This window comes from Drosophila ananassae, chromosome 3L (genome assembly GCF_017639315.1).
Source record: "Drosophila ananassae strain 14024-0371.13 chromosome 3L, ASM1763931v2, whole genome shotgun sequence".
Classification (NCBI taxonomy): domain Eukaryota; kingdom Metazoa; phylum Arthropoda; class Insecta; order Diptera; family Drosophilidae; genus Drosophila; species Drosophila ananassae.
The window spans coordinates 5,712,189-5,726,597 of record NC_057929.1 but is presented as its reverse complement, the minus strand read 5'-3'; the positions used below and the strand labels follow the sequence as shown (position 1 = coordinate 5,726,597).

The 14,409-nt window shown below is 45.5% G+C and overlaps 7 protein-coding genes across 7 annotated transcripts; 4 read left to right on the top strand and 3 right to left on the bottom strand.

Moving 5' to 3' along the window:
* Window positions 1-97: 97 nt before the first annotated feature.
* LOC26513813 lies at window positions 98-813 on the bottom strand. Its single transcript, XM_014908454.3, has 2 exons — window positions 694-813; window positions 98-636 (listed from the first exon to the last, which is right to left on the bottom strand). Exons 1-2 carry the CDS (start codon window positions 768-770, stop codon window positions 528-530), a joined length of 186 nt encoding a protein of 61 aa, XP_014763940.1. The 5' UTR covers window positions 771-813; the 3' UTR covers window positions 98-527.
* Window positions 295-2,953, top strand: LOC6494920 (probable nucleoporin Nup54). The gene is made up of 5 exons (XM_001959384.3): window positions 295-517; window positions 883-1,467; window positions 1,525-1,891; window positions 1,944-2,505; window positions 2,566-2,953. Exons 1-5 carry the CDS (start codon window positions 463-465, stop codon window positions 2,905-2,907), a joined length of 1,911 nt encoding a protein of 636 aa, XP_001959420.1. The 5' UTR covers window positions 295-462; the 3' UTR covers window positions 2,908-2,953.
* Window positions 2,954-3,522: 569 nt separating this feature from the next.
* Window positions 3,523-4,569, top strand: LOC6494921. The gene is made up of 2 exons (XM_001959383.3): window positions 3,523-3,698; window positions 3,760-4,569. Exons 1-2 carry the CDS (start codon window positions 3,681-3,683, stop codon window positions 4,468-4,470), a joined length of 729 nt encoding a protein of 242 aa, XP_001959419.1. The 5' UTR covers window positions 3,523-3,680; the 3' UTR covers window positions 4,471-4,569.
* On the bottom strand, window positions 4,467-5,838 carry LOC6495712 (deoxyribose-phosphate aldolase). The gene is made up of 3 exons (XM_001959382.4): window positions 5,694-5,838; window positions 5,052-5,635; window positions 4,467-4,989 (listed from the first exon to the last, which is right to left on the bottom strand). The coding sequence occupies exons 1-3, from the start codon at window positions 5,734-5,736 to the stop codon at window positions 4,567-4,569; spliced, it is 1,050 nt and encodes a 349-aa protein (XP_001959418.1). The 5' UTR covers window positions 5,737-5,838; the 3' UTR covers window positions 4,467-4,566.
* A 149-nt stretch (window positions 5,839-5,987) lies between these two features.
* LOC6495711 (putative ATPase N2B) lies at window positions 5,988-7,945 on the bottom strand. The gene is made up of 4 exons (XM_001959381.4): window positions 7,350-7,945; window positions 6,682-7,284; window positions 6,359-6,622; window positions 5,988-6,289 (listed from the first exon to the last, which is right to left on the bottom strand). The coding sequence occupies exons 1-4, from the start codon at window positions 7,743-7,745 to the stop codon at window positions 6,167-6,169; spliced, it is 1,386 nt and encodes a 461-aa protein (XP_001959417.1). The 5' UTR covers window positions 7,746-7,945; the 3' UTR covers window positions 5,988-6,166.
* A 928-nt stretch (window positions 7,946-8,873) lies between these two features.
* LOC6494922 (4-coumarate--CoA ligase 1) lies at window positions 8,874-10,949 on the top strand. The gene is made up of 5 exons (XM_001959380.4): window positions 8,874-9,070; window positions 9,135-9,342; window positions 9,404-9,590; window positions 9,647-9,760; window positions 9,827-10,949. The coding sequence occupies exons 1-5, from the start codon at window positions 8,930-8,932 to the stop codon at window positions 10,779-10,781; spliced, it is 1,605 nt and encodes a 534-aa protein (XP_001959416.1). The 5' UTR covers window positions 8,874-8,929; the 3' UTR covers window positions 10,782-10,949.
* Window positions 10,950-11,635: 686 nt separating this feature from the next.
* On the top strand, window positions 11,636-14,110 carry LOC6494923 (4-coumarate--CoA ligase 1). The gene is made up of 5 exons (XM_001959379.4): window positions 11,636-11,854; window positions 11,921-12,128; window positions 12,190-12,376; window positions 12,432-12,551; window positions 12,614-14,110. The coding sequence occupies exons 1-5, from the start codon at window positions 11,714-11,716 to the stop codon at window positions 13,566-13,568; spliced, it is 1,611 nt and encodes a 536-aa protein (XP_001959415.2). The 5' UTR covers window positions 11,636-11,713; the 3' UTR covers window positions 13,569-14,110.
* The last annotated feature ends 299 nt before the right edge of the window (window positions 14,111-14,409 follow it).

The following is a 14,409-nucleotide window of genomic DNA, read 5'->3' as shown; positions in this document are numbered from 1 at the left end:
GATATTGAATTGGAATGAAGCTGCAAAGAATTGTGACCTAGAACTTTTAAAATAGAAAGATTAACCCCAAGGTCAAAATATTCGTTTTTGGGTCTTCTTATTCTATTTTTATTTCGTCTTTGGGTCCTCTTTATTTTTAAAAGCTTATATTAATATCCAAAAATATTCGACAATTTAAGAGTGTTTTGTATTGTGGAAAATTATGAAATTGTTTCTTTAAGTGTGGTTTATTTTTGTTCAGTATCACGTCTCACAGATGGCGCTGCAGTTCTTACATCGTCTATCGATGTATCGATGATTTCATCATAGTACGTGTCCACCTCTAATACGACAAGCGCCAAAATTTTACGTTTATTAGGATAAGGAACAATTTTTCTAAATTAAGCTAGTGTTTTTGAGAAAAAAACAAGGGAAGACATCCCAAATTGTTCGGAGACCGTTCAATCTTAAGCAACAGACACCATGTCCTTTTTCGGAGGCAACACTTCACTGGGAGCCACAAGCACGCCGGCCAAACGTGAGTTCCATTAAGCCCTCTTCTCCAGGTATCTGTGCGGGCCGTTTCCGCTGGGCGGAGGCTGGAGCAGCCGCTTGGCGTCCTGGACACTGCGAATGCGTATGTCCTTGGGGTCGATGCTGCAGACGGGTGATGTGAGACACATTCAGAGAAAAGTGGAAGTCAATGGTGCTCACCCTTTTGTATGGACAACGTAGGCAACGTATCCCGCAAAGGCCAGCACCAGGAAGACTATAATCAAGAGAACAGCCATTGTTCAGAGCCGAGAACCAACTGAATTCAGAAACCAAGATAAGGGTCGGGGCCGGAAGCTTAGTTTCCCAATTACTGACCTATTTGTTTGTTTTCTTATCTCTCCTCGACAGCCGGCGGACTTTTCGGTTCACCTTTTGGAGCGACCGCAACCGGTCAAGCAGCGCCCGCATTTGGAACTCCGGCAACTTCTGCGCCGGCTTTTGGCGCCCAGACTGCAGCGCCTGCCTTTGGATCCGGCTCGGTTTTTGGAGCCACTGCAGCCGCTCCTGCCTTCGGAGCCCCTGCGGCAGCGGCGGCGGCGCCTGCCTTTGGAGCAGCAGCAGCTACCCCGGCTTTTGGAGCAGCAGCAGCTACCCCGGCGTTTGGTGCTGCAGCAGCTACTCCGGCTTTTGGAGGATCCGCTTTTGGAAGTGCTCCAGCTTTTGGAGCTCCAGCAACCACAACTGCTTCAACTGGCCTGGGAGGCGGTGGCTTCACTGGATTCGCTGCTCCAGCAACGAGTCAGACGAGTTTGTTCGGGGCTCCAGCCACAAGTGCTGCGCCACCGGCTTTCAGTGGATTCGGACAAACGGCGACCAGCGCAGCTCCAGCAAGTGGATTTGCAGGCTTTGGAACAACAACCACCTCGGCCCCAGCATTTGGGGGCTTTGGAACAGGCCCGTCGACTGGCTTTGGCGGCGGTGTGTTTGGATCCAGTGAGTATAATTATCCAATTTGCGTCTGTGATATTCCTAACCTGGTTCACGTCTTAGCCTTTGGAAAGCCAGCCACTTCAACAGTCACTCCGGGTTTTGGGGGCTTCGGTGGAACTAACTTCATGTTGGGCCAGCCACAACAGCAGCCTCCGCCTATTTCGGCGGATGAGGCGTTCGCTCAGTCCATCCTGAACGTGTCTATTTTCGGCGATGAACGGGATAACATAGTGGCCAAGTGGAACTACTTGCAGGCCATGTGGGGCACAGGGAAACTCTTCTACTCTCAAAGTGCGGCGCCAGTGGATATTACGCCAGAGAACTATCTCTGCCGCTTTAAGGCGATTGGGTACAGTCGAATGCCGGGCAAGGACAACAAACTGGGACTGGTGGCCCTCAATTTTAATAGAGATCTTTCCGCTATAAAGTGAGTCGTGCAGATTCCTCCTTATGCTAGGTTTTAATTACATCATTTTTAGGCCACATCAACAGCAAGTAGTTCAAACCCTGCACAGCTTGTTTGGCAGCAAACCCAACATGTTGGTTCATATCGATTCCATTAAAGAGATGGAGAACAAGAAGTGCCAGATCGTTATCTACGTGGAGGAGAAGCTGCAGCATCCAACCAACGACACAAAACGCATACTCGCCACTGAACTTTCCAACTATTTGAACCAAGCCTCCTTGAAACCCCAGCTCACCAACCTGGGCATCGTGGAAGCTTTAGCTTTGGTATTGCCCGATGAAGATCAGCTAAAGGAGTATCTGGAGAACCCTCCAAAGGGCGTGGATCCGCGCATGTGGCGGCAAGCCAACTTGGACAATCCCGATCCGAGTAAATTCATTCCCGTTCCTATGATCGGTTTCAACGATCTTAAGTGGCGTGTAAAGTGTCAAGAACAGGAGACGGACACACATGCCATGTACATGAAAAAGGTGGAGGGGGAGCTCACAGAGCTGCGGCAACGACACGCCACCGCCACGGCAAAGATTTTGGAGCACAAACGTAAACTGGCCGAGCTCAGTCATCGTATACTCAGGGTAGGAGTGAATCTCCTTCTTTCTTTCTCCCAAAGATAACTAATTCCCTACTCTTTACAGATCATTGTAAAGCAGGAGTGCACTCGGAAGGTGGGAACTTCTCTGACGCCCGAAGAGGAGGCCATGCGCACCAAGCTGCAGAATATGCAAGCCGTAGTTTCAGCGCCCACTCAGTTTAAGGGACGGCTCAGTGAACTGCTCTCACAGATGCGAATGCAGCGAAACCAATTCGCCGTCAACGGAGGAGCGGAGTACGCCATCGACAAGGATGCCGAGGACGAGATGAAAACGTTCCTTACCATGCAGCAGCGCGCTATGGAAGTGCTTAGTGAAACTGTTAACAAAGACCTGAAGGCACTGGATGTTATCATAAAGGGATTGCCCGAACTGCGGCAATCGTGATAGAAGAACTGAACTGTTGAATAAACCACCCGAATGTTGAACACTACCAACATGTTTTGATGATCGAGTCAACGGACTAGTTGTGGCCGTTACACTTCTCCCATTATGCTGTCGTTTAGCATTTCCTGTCGCGTTGAACTTGCACTTTTACGGCAATGAGCCGAAACAATCGAAACGGGTTCACACATTCGTCCCCATTGCTGCGGAAATACTCGTAATTGTGTGGGTCAATGCACTTGCACTCAGCTGCTCACAAGGCGCCCGATTTTTCCCTGGCCACCGCCTCAAATTGGACAATTTCGACGCCGAGGCAGCGGGCAATAGCTCGGACTCATTATGAGTGACAAACTGTTCGTTGGTGGCAGTTCCAGTTTGTTCAACTCCAGCTACGAGATCGGCTTGGGCATCACTGTTACATTAACATTATTATGCACTCTGGCGTGTGTGCCTACATATGTGCATGCACAGGTCTAGTTTGTCTCGTTACATATTTATTTTCTTGTGTGGGAAACTCGTTTTCTCCCAGCCAGCCTGGCTCCTGGGCTGCCGGTTGGTTGGTTGGTTGGTTGGTCGGTCGGTACGTTGTTAGCGCACACTTCCGAGCTTCCGTTTTTTGATCGCGGAGCGCCAGTATAAATGGATTGGCCAGCTCCAAGGAGGCCTCACTTCATGTGGGATCTCTGAAAGTGAACGTGTTTTCATCCGGAGCACCGCCTATGTGCACCAGAAAGTGATTTGCGAAAAGCAATTGGATTTGGGCCAACGACATCGATATGAACGGCTTGCTGATAGTGAGTTTAGGGATTAGTAATGAAATCAAACACGTAGGACTTAATCCTGCTCCAATTGCAGCTTCTGTTGTGCGCCTTCTGCTGCAGTGTGGCTGCCAAGCCTCCGGCAGCTCGACGGGCACAACTCCACGACGACGTTCAGCTCATCCACCCGCACATCATCACTATAGAGCGTTTGGAGAATCTTCTCCGGCGGGCTGGCGAAATATTCGGACCTGCCCTAGAGGAGGATGCCATGGCCGAGGCTAGCAGCCAGGTGCATGAGCAAGTGCAGCCACAGGCCCAGTTCCAGCCCCAGCAGCGGATGCTGCCGCCAACCGAGCAGCCATACAACTTCTACCTGCCGCTCTTCGACTATGTGGAGCCAAAGTTGGACGCCAAGAGCCGGATGCTGGAAAAGATCGCTCCGCCGCCCCTGGAGCGCAAGCTCGAGCACAACTACTATGCTGATAAGCCAAAGAAGAAGCCAAAAAAGTTCAACGCGGCCACCAAGCACATAAATCTCAATCTCAAGTGGCTTAACACCTACGAGAAGGCCATGGGCGGGACCACGCCCCCCAAGGCTATCTATCTCGAACAAGACGAGCGTAATAGGATAAACTTTGATGACTCCTTCTTTGCAGTGGACATGCAAGTGAAGATGCCGGATAACCAGCCCCATAAGGATCCTCCTCGGGCGGAACTCCTGCAGCACGGCGAGGAGCAGGCCGAGGAGGACCTGATGGCGGCTCCGGCGCACATTGCCTACAACATCAATGAACGTCGCTCTTAAAGGGGTACTGCTGTTTTTTTTGCTAGGTTTAGTCAGTTGTAAAAAATGCTACAATATATGTGTACTCCATATGAGTGATGGCTACAGCAGAGCTCCTTACTTCGCCTCCTTCTTCTTCTTTTTGAGTTCCTTGCAGAAGCCTTCGGCAGCAGCCACCTCGGGTGGAACCACCTGGTTCTTGAGGGCCTCCTCCGCCTCCATTTTGGCCACTCCCTCGCGCACCACCCGTTCAACATCATCCAGCAGACCAGAAGCCCCGAAGCGGAATCGTTCGGGTGTCAGCCAGCGAGGCCCAAGTGTTTCATTGACAAGCGTCATCCATGCGATGGCATCTCGAACAGTCCTCACTCCTCCCGCTGGCTTGAGACCCACAATCTGGCAAGTTCGGCGTTTGAATTCCTGTATGGCAAATATCATAACCAGGCCCACGGGGAGAGTAGCATTGACGGTCTCCTTGCCCGTGGAGGTCTTGATGAAATCGGCTCCAGCCAACATGCAGGCCATGGACGCCTTATAGACCTAAAACATGGAGTTTAAGCGTTAATCTATAAGTCGACAAACTGGGGGGGATTTCGACTTACATTTTCCATTGTGCCCAGTTCACCAATCGCCAGGATTGTCTTGAGGTGAGCCTGCTGGCCGCAGGCACTACGCATAAGCACCACCTCGTTGTAGACTCCCTCCCAGTCTCCCACCAAAGCCAATTGCCGGTTGATCACGATGTCGATTTCGGTGGCACCCGCCAGAATGGCGTGGCTAATCTCCTGCAGGCGCGTTTGCAGGCCGTACTGGCCAGTGGGGAATCCCGTGGCCACTGCTGCAATAGCAACCCTATCCAGCTTGTCGTACTGCTGGAGCGTTACATAGGCGTCCTTCACTCTAGCCGGGTAGACGCAGACGGCTGCGGTGTGCATCTCTGAGATGAGGGCGCGATCGAAAAACTTGTCAAAGAACTGCGGCTCGAAGGGATAACAGGCACGGAGGCACAGCCTCCGGACATTGGCCGCCGTATCATCGCCGGCCAGTGTGGTCAGATCGGTCAGCATCATTGCTCGGAGAGCCCACGCAACCTCGTTGACCCCGCTCACATGGCAGCGTTGGGAAACAGTCGTGGCAATCTCCTCGATCTGGCGCAACGAAATGTTGACGTTCAACAGCGAGGGGTCTGTAAAAATAGATATCCATTAAAATAAGTATAGATTGCATTTTAAGTTAAGTATTACCAAACGGGAGGGTTTTGTTCACTTCCAGTTCCTTGGTCTCCATCTTATCTGTCGATTTCTTGTTTTCCTCCCCAGCGAACTTGACCTTCTAATCTTCTTCTGTCCCAACCTTACCCGAAAACACGCAGTCTTATCAATTTGAATATGGAACAGCTGATCGCAGGGTTGCCACTCTATTTACTGATAATTTCAGGGGTGCAGTACCGTTATAAGATCACCAAATATTTATGTTTTCATGACACACTTTTAGAAAATATTTAAATTAAAATGAGAAAGTTAAACAATGACGGCATGTTACTGAGTTGTTACGTTTATTGCATTGCTATAATACTTTCAAAAGGCACTTAGCTGAAAATATATAGCTAATATCATTAAATAACAAAAATTTTGTTGTTCTTTGTTTTCGAAATTGCACTACACGGAGGTATACGCATTAATTAAGTACTTGCGCTAATTGTACTATTAGTTGGGGTTTAACGGTGTTTGGCCCACTGCTCCCAATATTCTCGCTTTTGCATTTCATATAGTCGCGAAAGGGTTCGATCATAGGCGAATAGCTCCTCTTCACCTGTGAAAACACTGGACTGGGACTCTTTCTGCAAACATAAAATATATGTTAAAAATATATATACAAAAAGAACATTTTTTTAAAATATTTTACTAACCGATCCGTGTTTTATTTTTAGGTCGTCCATCAGTGCTCGGTCGGAGTCGGATATGCCCTTGGAACCGCCTGTGAAGTTAAACAGATTGTCCAGGGATGTGTCTGCCGATATGACTACACGCACTCGGTTGTCGTATAGTGTATCTATTAGCGTAATAAAGCGCCGCATCTGTGACTTCACATCGAGGGTCAGTTGGGGCACATCGCGGATGAGGATGGTGTGAAAGAACTGGGAAATCTGCAGATAGTCGCTGCCAGCCAGAGCCTAATTAATGGATTATGTCATTGGATTCATCTTAATTAGCACAATTAATTATTGCTCACTCTGTTGCATAGCTCGTCAAAGGTGCTGTCCAGCACCTGACCGCATGTGCGACTGAAAGTAAGGTTCCGCCCCAAGTGGGTGATGGTACGCGGTCGGATGATATCATTTTCCTCAGAGCACAGGATCTTAAACATGCGATTCATGTCGGCATCCGCATCTGTCTGGCCTTTGACAAACCAGTTTGTGTCTCCGGACTTGGCAATCCGGCGATAGTCGATCGAATCAAGCTTGGACGCTTTACAGCGCTTTTGCAGAAGCGCAATAAAAGGTAGGAAATTGGTTCGCTGCAATCCATTCTTGTACAAATCCTCGGGATGACGGTTGCTGGTGGCAATGATGACAATCCCATGACGAAAGAGATGCGTGAACAGTCGTTTTAGCACCATCGCATCGGCTATGTCCGTCACTTGAAACTCATCAAAGCAGATTAACCAGGATTCTCTTGCTATCATGTCCGCTACCGGTTTTGTGGGATCAAAGGGTTCTGGCTTTTCAGAGTTGAAAGATCGATCTGCAGGTCCATGCAACGTCTTGGCTTCGTGGATCCGAGCATGAACATTTGTCATGAAGGCCGTAAAATGAACGCGCTGTTTGCGATGTATCTGAAAGTAATCAGAATGTATGAGGCACATTTGTTCACGTCATCGTTAAACGAATCGTTCATTACATGAGGGCAACAGTCGAAGAAGAGGTCCATTAGAGTTGTCTTGCCAACGCCCACACTTCCGTACAAGTATAATCCTAGAGGAGCGTGGCTGCCCGCTGTAATATCATCGGGATCATCTTCTGTTTGTGGTTTGGCGCCGAAAAGCCTGCTGAAAAAGCCTCCACCGCCTCGTCCGCTTTTGTAGGTGGGCGTGTAGTTTTTAATCCTATGGTACACTGCATCTAGCTCCCTCATCGTTTGCATTTGCCTGTCGTCGGCCATCAATTGTCCCGTTTTCAGGCGCTCCTGGTATTCCTGCATGGGCGCCAGGCTGCTCATGTGGCAAACCGGCGCCAACAGGACCTTAGGAGTGCGCTGCGCACAGCGGACGATGAACCCGAGATGGTAATGAAGCATTGTGGAGCAGTACAATTAGCGCATCAGAAGATATTTTTTGCTCCGTGTCAACTTATCATTACATAAAACTAAACGATTCCGCGTATCTGACCGCGAATTTTTTTTGGCTGGCCGTGAATTTTGCAACGGCCTTGCCATACAGCTGGCACATCAGCTGTGCTAGCTGAGATTATTTACTAAAACTCATCATGTCACTTAATTTTTTTTAAATAATTTGTTGAAATGTTAAAAAATTATTTTAGAGACTGTATCAGTATGTTTTATTTAAAAAGTCACAAAGTTCGGTGTAATAACGAATATACAGCGCTGGAACGTCAGCTGTTTTTGCTGAGATGCCAGATTTTCCGGTCGACTTTGGCGGAACTTTTGAAATTGGCAGTTGAGGAATGTAATGTTTCATTATTATTATATCCTTACTATGGGGAATTAAGTGACTTCTTCTCCACCAAATTATTTTAACATTCTTCTTTATAATTGATTATTTATAATAATATTGCTCTTTGTTCAAACACCAGCTCTCTTTTTTTGTGCCTACTTGATACATTTTAGAAATATCGCTAAATTTTCAATAATTTTATTGATATCTGTCCGGTTTCTTAAGATCTCCTTGGCACGTGATTTTTCTTCAAAAGGATACAAAGGAAAAATCATTAAACGTTTTGCAATCCACATATTTGATACAATAAATTAATAACCATAAAACAGTATTCTTCCGCCACCTAGAATGTGAGGTAATAAAGGGATTAAGAAATCAATGAAATCATTGTTTTGATAACAATCAAATCTCACAGGTAATATAGATGGGCAATGGTGGTTATACTATTCAACTTCCTGGACGATTCGCGTGATTTGAGTCAGATAGTCAGGTGTAAACATCAACTAGTTTTCCCCTATTTACAGCCGTTCTTAATGGCCAATTATCTGCACTGGACTAGGGATTTTCTTTTGTTTCGATTTAGAATATAATGAATTCGAATGTGATTAGATAAACATTTGGCGCACTATCTGCTGAAGGCTCAGATAAGATGTTACAGGTGTTAGCCACTTGCAGCGGATCCACTCAAGGTGTCTATCGAACCTGGATTTCCAGAGGTCTGGATCATTATAAATAGCACTGCACTTTCGCGTCCACCACAGTCCACTGCATTTTGCGACACCACTCACGTACTTGAAACAACGTAAACATGGCCATGATACCCGTGAGCTACAACGAGAAGGATAACGTCTGGAGGGGAGCCAATCGAAACTCCATCTACAAATATGACACCTCCGTTGGCAGGATTATTTTCAACAACATGCGAAACTGGCCAAAGAACGTCTGCCAGGTGTGTGTTTTAAGGAGGATGTCTTTAGAGAAATCAGATTGTGTAACCCTTCCTCATCCTCTAGATATGCGATGTGGATGGAGTGACTGTCACCTTCGAGCAAGGACTTACCTGGGCCATTCGCATAGCCCAGTATCTGAAGAAGCGTGGACTCAACTACAAGGATGTCATCGGGATTGCTGCCAAGAACTCAACCTATGTAATGCCCCTGGGTGTGGCTTGTCTGATGAATGCAACACCCTTCCATGCGGTTAATCCTGTGCTCGATCAAGGTAAGTCAGGAGCTAAAGAGATCTCTTGGTTAGTTAATTATGTGTTTTATTTGTGACCCAGGTACTCTGACGCATGTGTTCTCTATCACCAAGCCAACTCTGATATTCTGTGATGGCCAGGAGTACCAGAAGGTCCATGAAGCCACCAAGGGATGGCATCCGGAGATCTTCACCCTAACCGATCATATTGAGGGAATTTCGAGCATTGAAACCCTACTGGATCCCACCAATACGGAAAGGATGTATCAGTGAGTACAATGAGACTTCAGCCACATAATAGGTTACTAATTAATGATTATTTTAGGCCGGAGCCCTTGAGGGATGGTGACCAGACTGTGGCTATTCTGTGCTCGTCTGGAACCACTGGCTTGCCCAAGGCAGTATGCATTTCCAACAGCATTCTGATTCAGGATAGCATGTGAGTTTCTTGCTTATTAAAACCAAATAGCAATCATTATTTTAACTCTATAATATCCAATCGTAGGCTGATCACCAGTGAGTCGGTGATTTACATTGGAAGCTGCCTGGACTGGATCACCGGACTGTGGGCCTTTGTGTTTAGCACCGTTTTTGGATGCACTCGTATTATTACCAACAAGCCCTTCACCCCCGAATATTTCGTGAGTCTGGTGAAGAAGTACAAGATCAATTACGCCGTACTGCCGCCCCGTCATCTTTCGGCTCTTATTACCTGCCCGGATGCCACTCCTGAAGCCCTGTCGTCCATAACGCTCCTCAATTATGGCGGTGGCTCGGTTTCCTCTTCGACTTTGCAGCGGTCCCAGGAGATCTGCAAAAGCGCCATGCTTAACTCCGGCTATGGAATGACGGAGGTGGGCGCCATCACCATCAACATCGGAATCAGCAATGTGTCGTCGGCGGGAAGACCCATTCCTGGTATCAAAATTCGCATCGTCGATGAGGACGGCAAAAATCTGGGCTACAATGAGGTGGGCGAGATCTACGTTCACACGGGTCAGGCCTGGAATGGTTACTACGGTAATCCGGTCGAGACACGTCGCATGCAGGACTTTGAGGGCTGGTTCCACACCGGCGACCTGGGCTACTTCGATGAACAGAACTTCCTCTACATAGTGGACCGCAAGAAGGAGATCCTCAAGTACCAGGGACTCCATTACTGGCCCACCGAGATCGAAAGCGTCATCACGGAGATGCCGCAGGTGCAGGATGTGTGTGTGGTGGGCATCTATGATGAGCGGGAGGGCGATGCAGCAGGAGCTCTGGTGGTGAAGGCTAAGGGAGCGACTGTCTCGGCCAAGGAGATTGCGGATCATGTGGCCAAGAGGCTTCCCGCTACGCAGAAGCAGCTCCGGGCCGGAGTCGTCTTTACGGACAAACTGCCCGCCAATGTCAATGGCAAAACAATGCGCAAAGTGGCACGCGACGTTTTCATAGCTGAAAATGGGACTCGCAAGTGAGATCTGTTCCACTCGAAGTATGTTTGTAATCTTAAGTGCTGGGAAATAATAGGAACGCTTCAAACTGTTGGCGAAGCACCCTTGGTCGAGGGTTCTCGACGAGAGGGTGACCTTTGGATAGCAATAAATTGTGACTGCAGTGGACACTAATCCCTTAAATCCCCTGAACGAAACTGCATTGTTAATATATACCTTGTCTTACCATTAATATTTGAGTTTATAAAGTTGTTTGTTTTTATTGAACTGAAGAGCGAATAAAACTTATTGTAAAATCTCCATTTCAAATGAAACAAAGAAAGCCAAATATTGGCCTTGTCAGCAGTACCGGGTATCGTATAGTCGAAAGCTTTATTAATGGACGTACTTACATAAATGTGTGCATCTTAATATTTCACAGAGTTTTGTCGTCGATATATTAGAAACTAAAAGTTTCTAAAAGTTTAGAAACTAAAAAAAGGTTGGCAAATTGATTATAATTGATTCTTTAATTGTAACATACTTTTAGACAGTTATATTAATTTTTTCGAACTACAAAGCTTTCTGATAACTTTGAAATACTCTCATAATTGGAGCTCTTAGAAATATCTACTGATATTCTTTAAGATTAATGTCTCTTATGAACTCTTATTATCTAAAATTTTTCAAACTAGTTTTTATGTTATAGAATTGCTTCTATGGATTTGTCTCAATTACTATTATTACTTATATGACTTTAAGTTTTTTAAAATTAGTTTGATAAGATTTTGTATTATCAAAAATAGCTTATTAAGATTAGAATTTTGTTGAGAAGCAGGTGTTTCATTGATGCAGGTCATCCATTACAGACAATTTTTCCAATTTAGCTATCACTATAAATATGGTTCCACTTCCCGGTTATAGGCAGTCACACTTTGGAAAGTGATAATTAAAGACGTCGACGATCGGCTAACAAAATGGAAGCATTTCCAACGACTTACGATGCCAGGGACAGGATCTGGAGCGGATCAAAGCGCTCTCCAATCTATAGTGAGGAAACTTCCTTGGGAAGAATTATCTTAAAAACTATGAGAACCTTTCCAAAAAACGTGTGCCAGGTAAGTCCATAAATATTTCTATAAAACTATAACAGACATTACTAATAATTGAAAAAACTCTTTTAGATCGATGATGTTGATGGCGTGTCAGTGACCTTTGAACAAGGAATTTCGTGGGCTATTCGGATGGCCCAGCACTTCAAGAAACGAGGTCTGAAACACTCCGATGTTATAGGCATTGTAGCCAGGAACACCACTTACGTAATGCCTTTGGGAGTGGCATGTCTTCTCAATGCAACACCTTTTCACGCAGTGAATCCGACTATGGATGAGGGTTTGTATTTATTTTCTTTTAAAGTTAATTTCCCCAAGTGACCTATGGATATTACGAACAGCAACTACCAACCACGTGTTTTCCATAACCAAACCAAGCCTGATATTCTGCGATGGCCAAGACTACCAGAAGGTCCGGGCAGCTACCAGCGAGTGGCAACCGGAGATCTTCACAATCACCGAACCCCTTCCAGGAGTACCGCACATTGAGACCTTGCTGGATCCTACTCCGACCGAGTTCTGTTATCAGTGAGTTGGCCTATTTAGGCCTTGTTAGTAGAGAGATTACATTGATTACTTGCAGACCAGAGCCCCTGAAGGAAGGTGGCGACCAAACTGCGGCTATTTTGTGCTCCTCGGGGACCACCGGCTTACCCAAGGCTGTTTGTATTTCTAATCGGTGCTTGGTGAGCCTTGAGTTCTTGTAAGTCTTAAAGGTTTTAAAGTTTCCGAACTGACTACAATTAATATATATAACTTTTTTAGTATGATTAATAACGACATGGTAACATACTCAGCTAGTGGCTTGGATTGGTACAGTGGCCTGTCCTCTTTCGTCATGTCTACCACAATCGGATGTACCCGGATCATTACCAACAAACCCTTTTCTGCCGAATATTTTGTCCAACTGGTGGAGAAGTACAAGATTACCAACGCCATCTTTCCGCCGCGACATTTGTCCGCTTTGGTGAACTGCCCGGCGGCCACCAAAGAGACATTGACCTCTTTGATAAGTTTATTTTATGGAGGAGGAATCACCTCCATGGAAACACAGAAACGTCTCCAGGAACTCGTCCCTAAATGTGTTCTGACATCCGGATATGGATTTACTGAAGCCGGAGGCGTGACCGCCGTCTTGGGATTGGGTAGCGGGAACACTGCGGGAAAACCTGTATCTGGGGTGAAAATTCGAATTGTTGATGACGATGGAAAGTTCTTGACCTACAATGAAGTGGGTGAGATCTGCGTAAAAACTGGCCTACCCTGGAATGGATACTACGGAAATCCACTGGAGTCACGACGCATGCAGGATTTTGAGGGATGGTACCACTCTGGTGATCTGGGCTACTTCGATGAAAAGAATCTACTGTATATCGTGGACCGCAAAAAAGAGATCCTCAAGTACCAGGGCAATCACTACTGGCCATCCGAAATTGAGGCTGCCATATCGGAGTTGTCGCAGGTCCAGGATGTGTGCGTGGTGGGTATTTATGACGAGAAGAATGGAGACTCAGCTGGTGCCTTGGTGGTCAAGAAGAAAGGTGCCTCCGTCACCGAGAAGGAGATCATCGACCATGTGGCCAAGCGACTGCCTGTCGTTTATAAACAACTCCATGCCGGAGTTCAATTTACGGAGGAGCTTCCCGCCAATCCAAATGGAAAGACAGTCAAGCGGGCAGCTCGCGAGCAGTTTTTGGCTAAAAAGTCAGCTGCGGCTTAAAACTAAATACTCTGGGAAATTGGAATTTAAAATACTTACTTTTATTTATTTAATATTAATTATACATGAAAAAACACAACTAAATATAAATAAACTGATGCCAAAATTAAAATATCTTACAGATAAAAGATATCAATATCGAACTTAAAAAAAACGGCAAGTCAGCATGAAAAAGCACAAAAATCGCATAAATGTGCTGATTCAGCAAGAGTTGTTTAAAAATCTGTTGATAAAATGATATTATGGATTAAGTAATTGCTATTATTTTTTAACAAGTTATTTACCTATATTTTTATGAATGAAATACCTTATCAGACAAATAGTATTGATAAGACCTGTCTGGGGGATGGAAATAAAAACACCACTTACGCATAGATTAGCGATTTATTATTTTATTAGGCTAATTCGAAATACTCTATTTAGAGAGGTTAGATGATAAACTACTGACATTTTCACTGATGAAAAATATGTAGTTTTTGATACATTTAAATAAAAAATTTACCTTCAAGAGTGAAAGTGCATTATAATTAATTAAAAATAAAAAGTTTTATACTTCTTGATATACAACTTCTCAACGACCCAAAGACCCAGTGTATAAACAGGTTTATGGCAGTAAGCCTGCTTCATTTACAATCAATCTTTTTTGTTTACAATTTAAAGTATAATGAAGTTGAAATTAAAACCAAGAATTTAAAGCTACGGGTAGTTTATACGATTGTATATAATAAGAGGATACAACACATATGAACTAGATAAGATACGAGAACAACGCTAAAAAGATTTAATCAAATAAATAAAAGTGCTGAGACATCCTGACTCTTATTTATCTGATAGAAGGTGT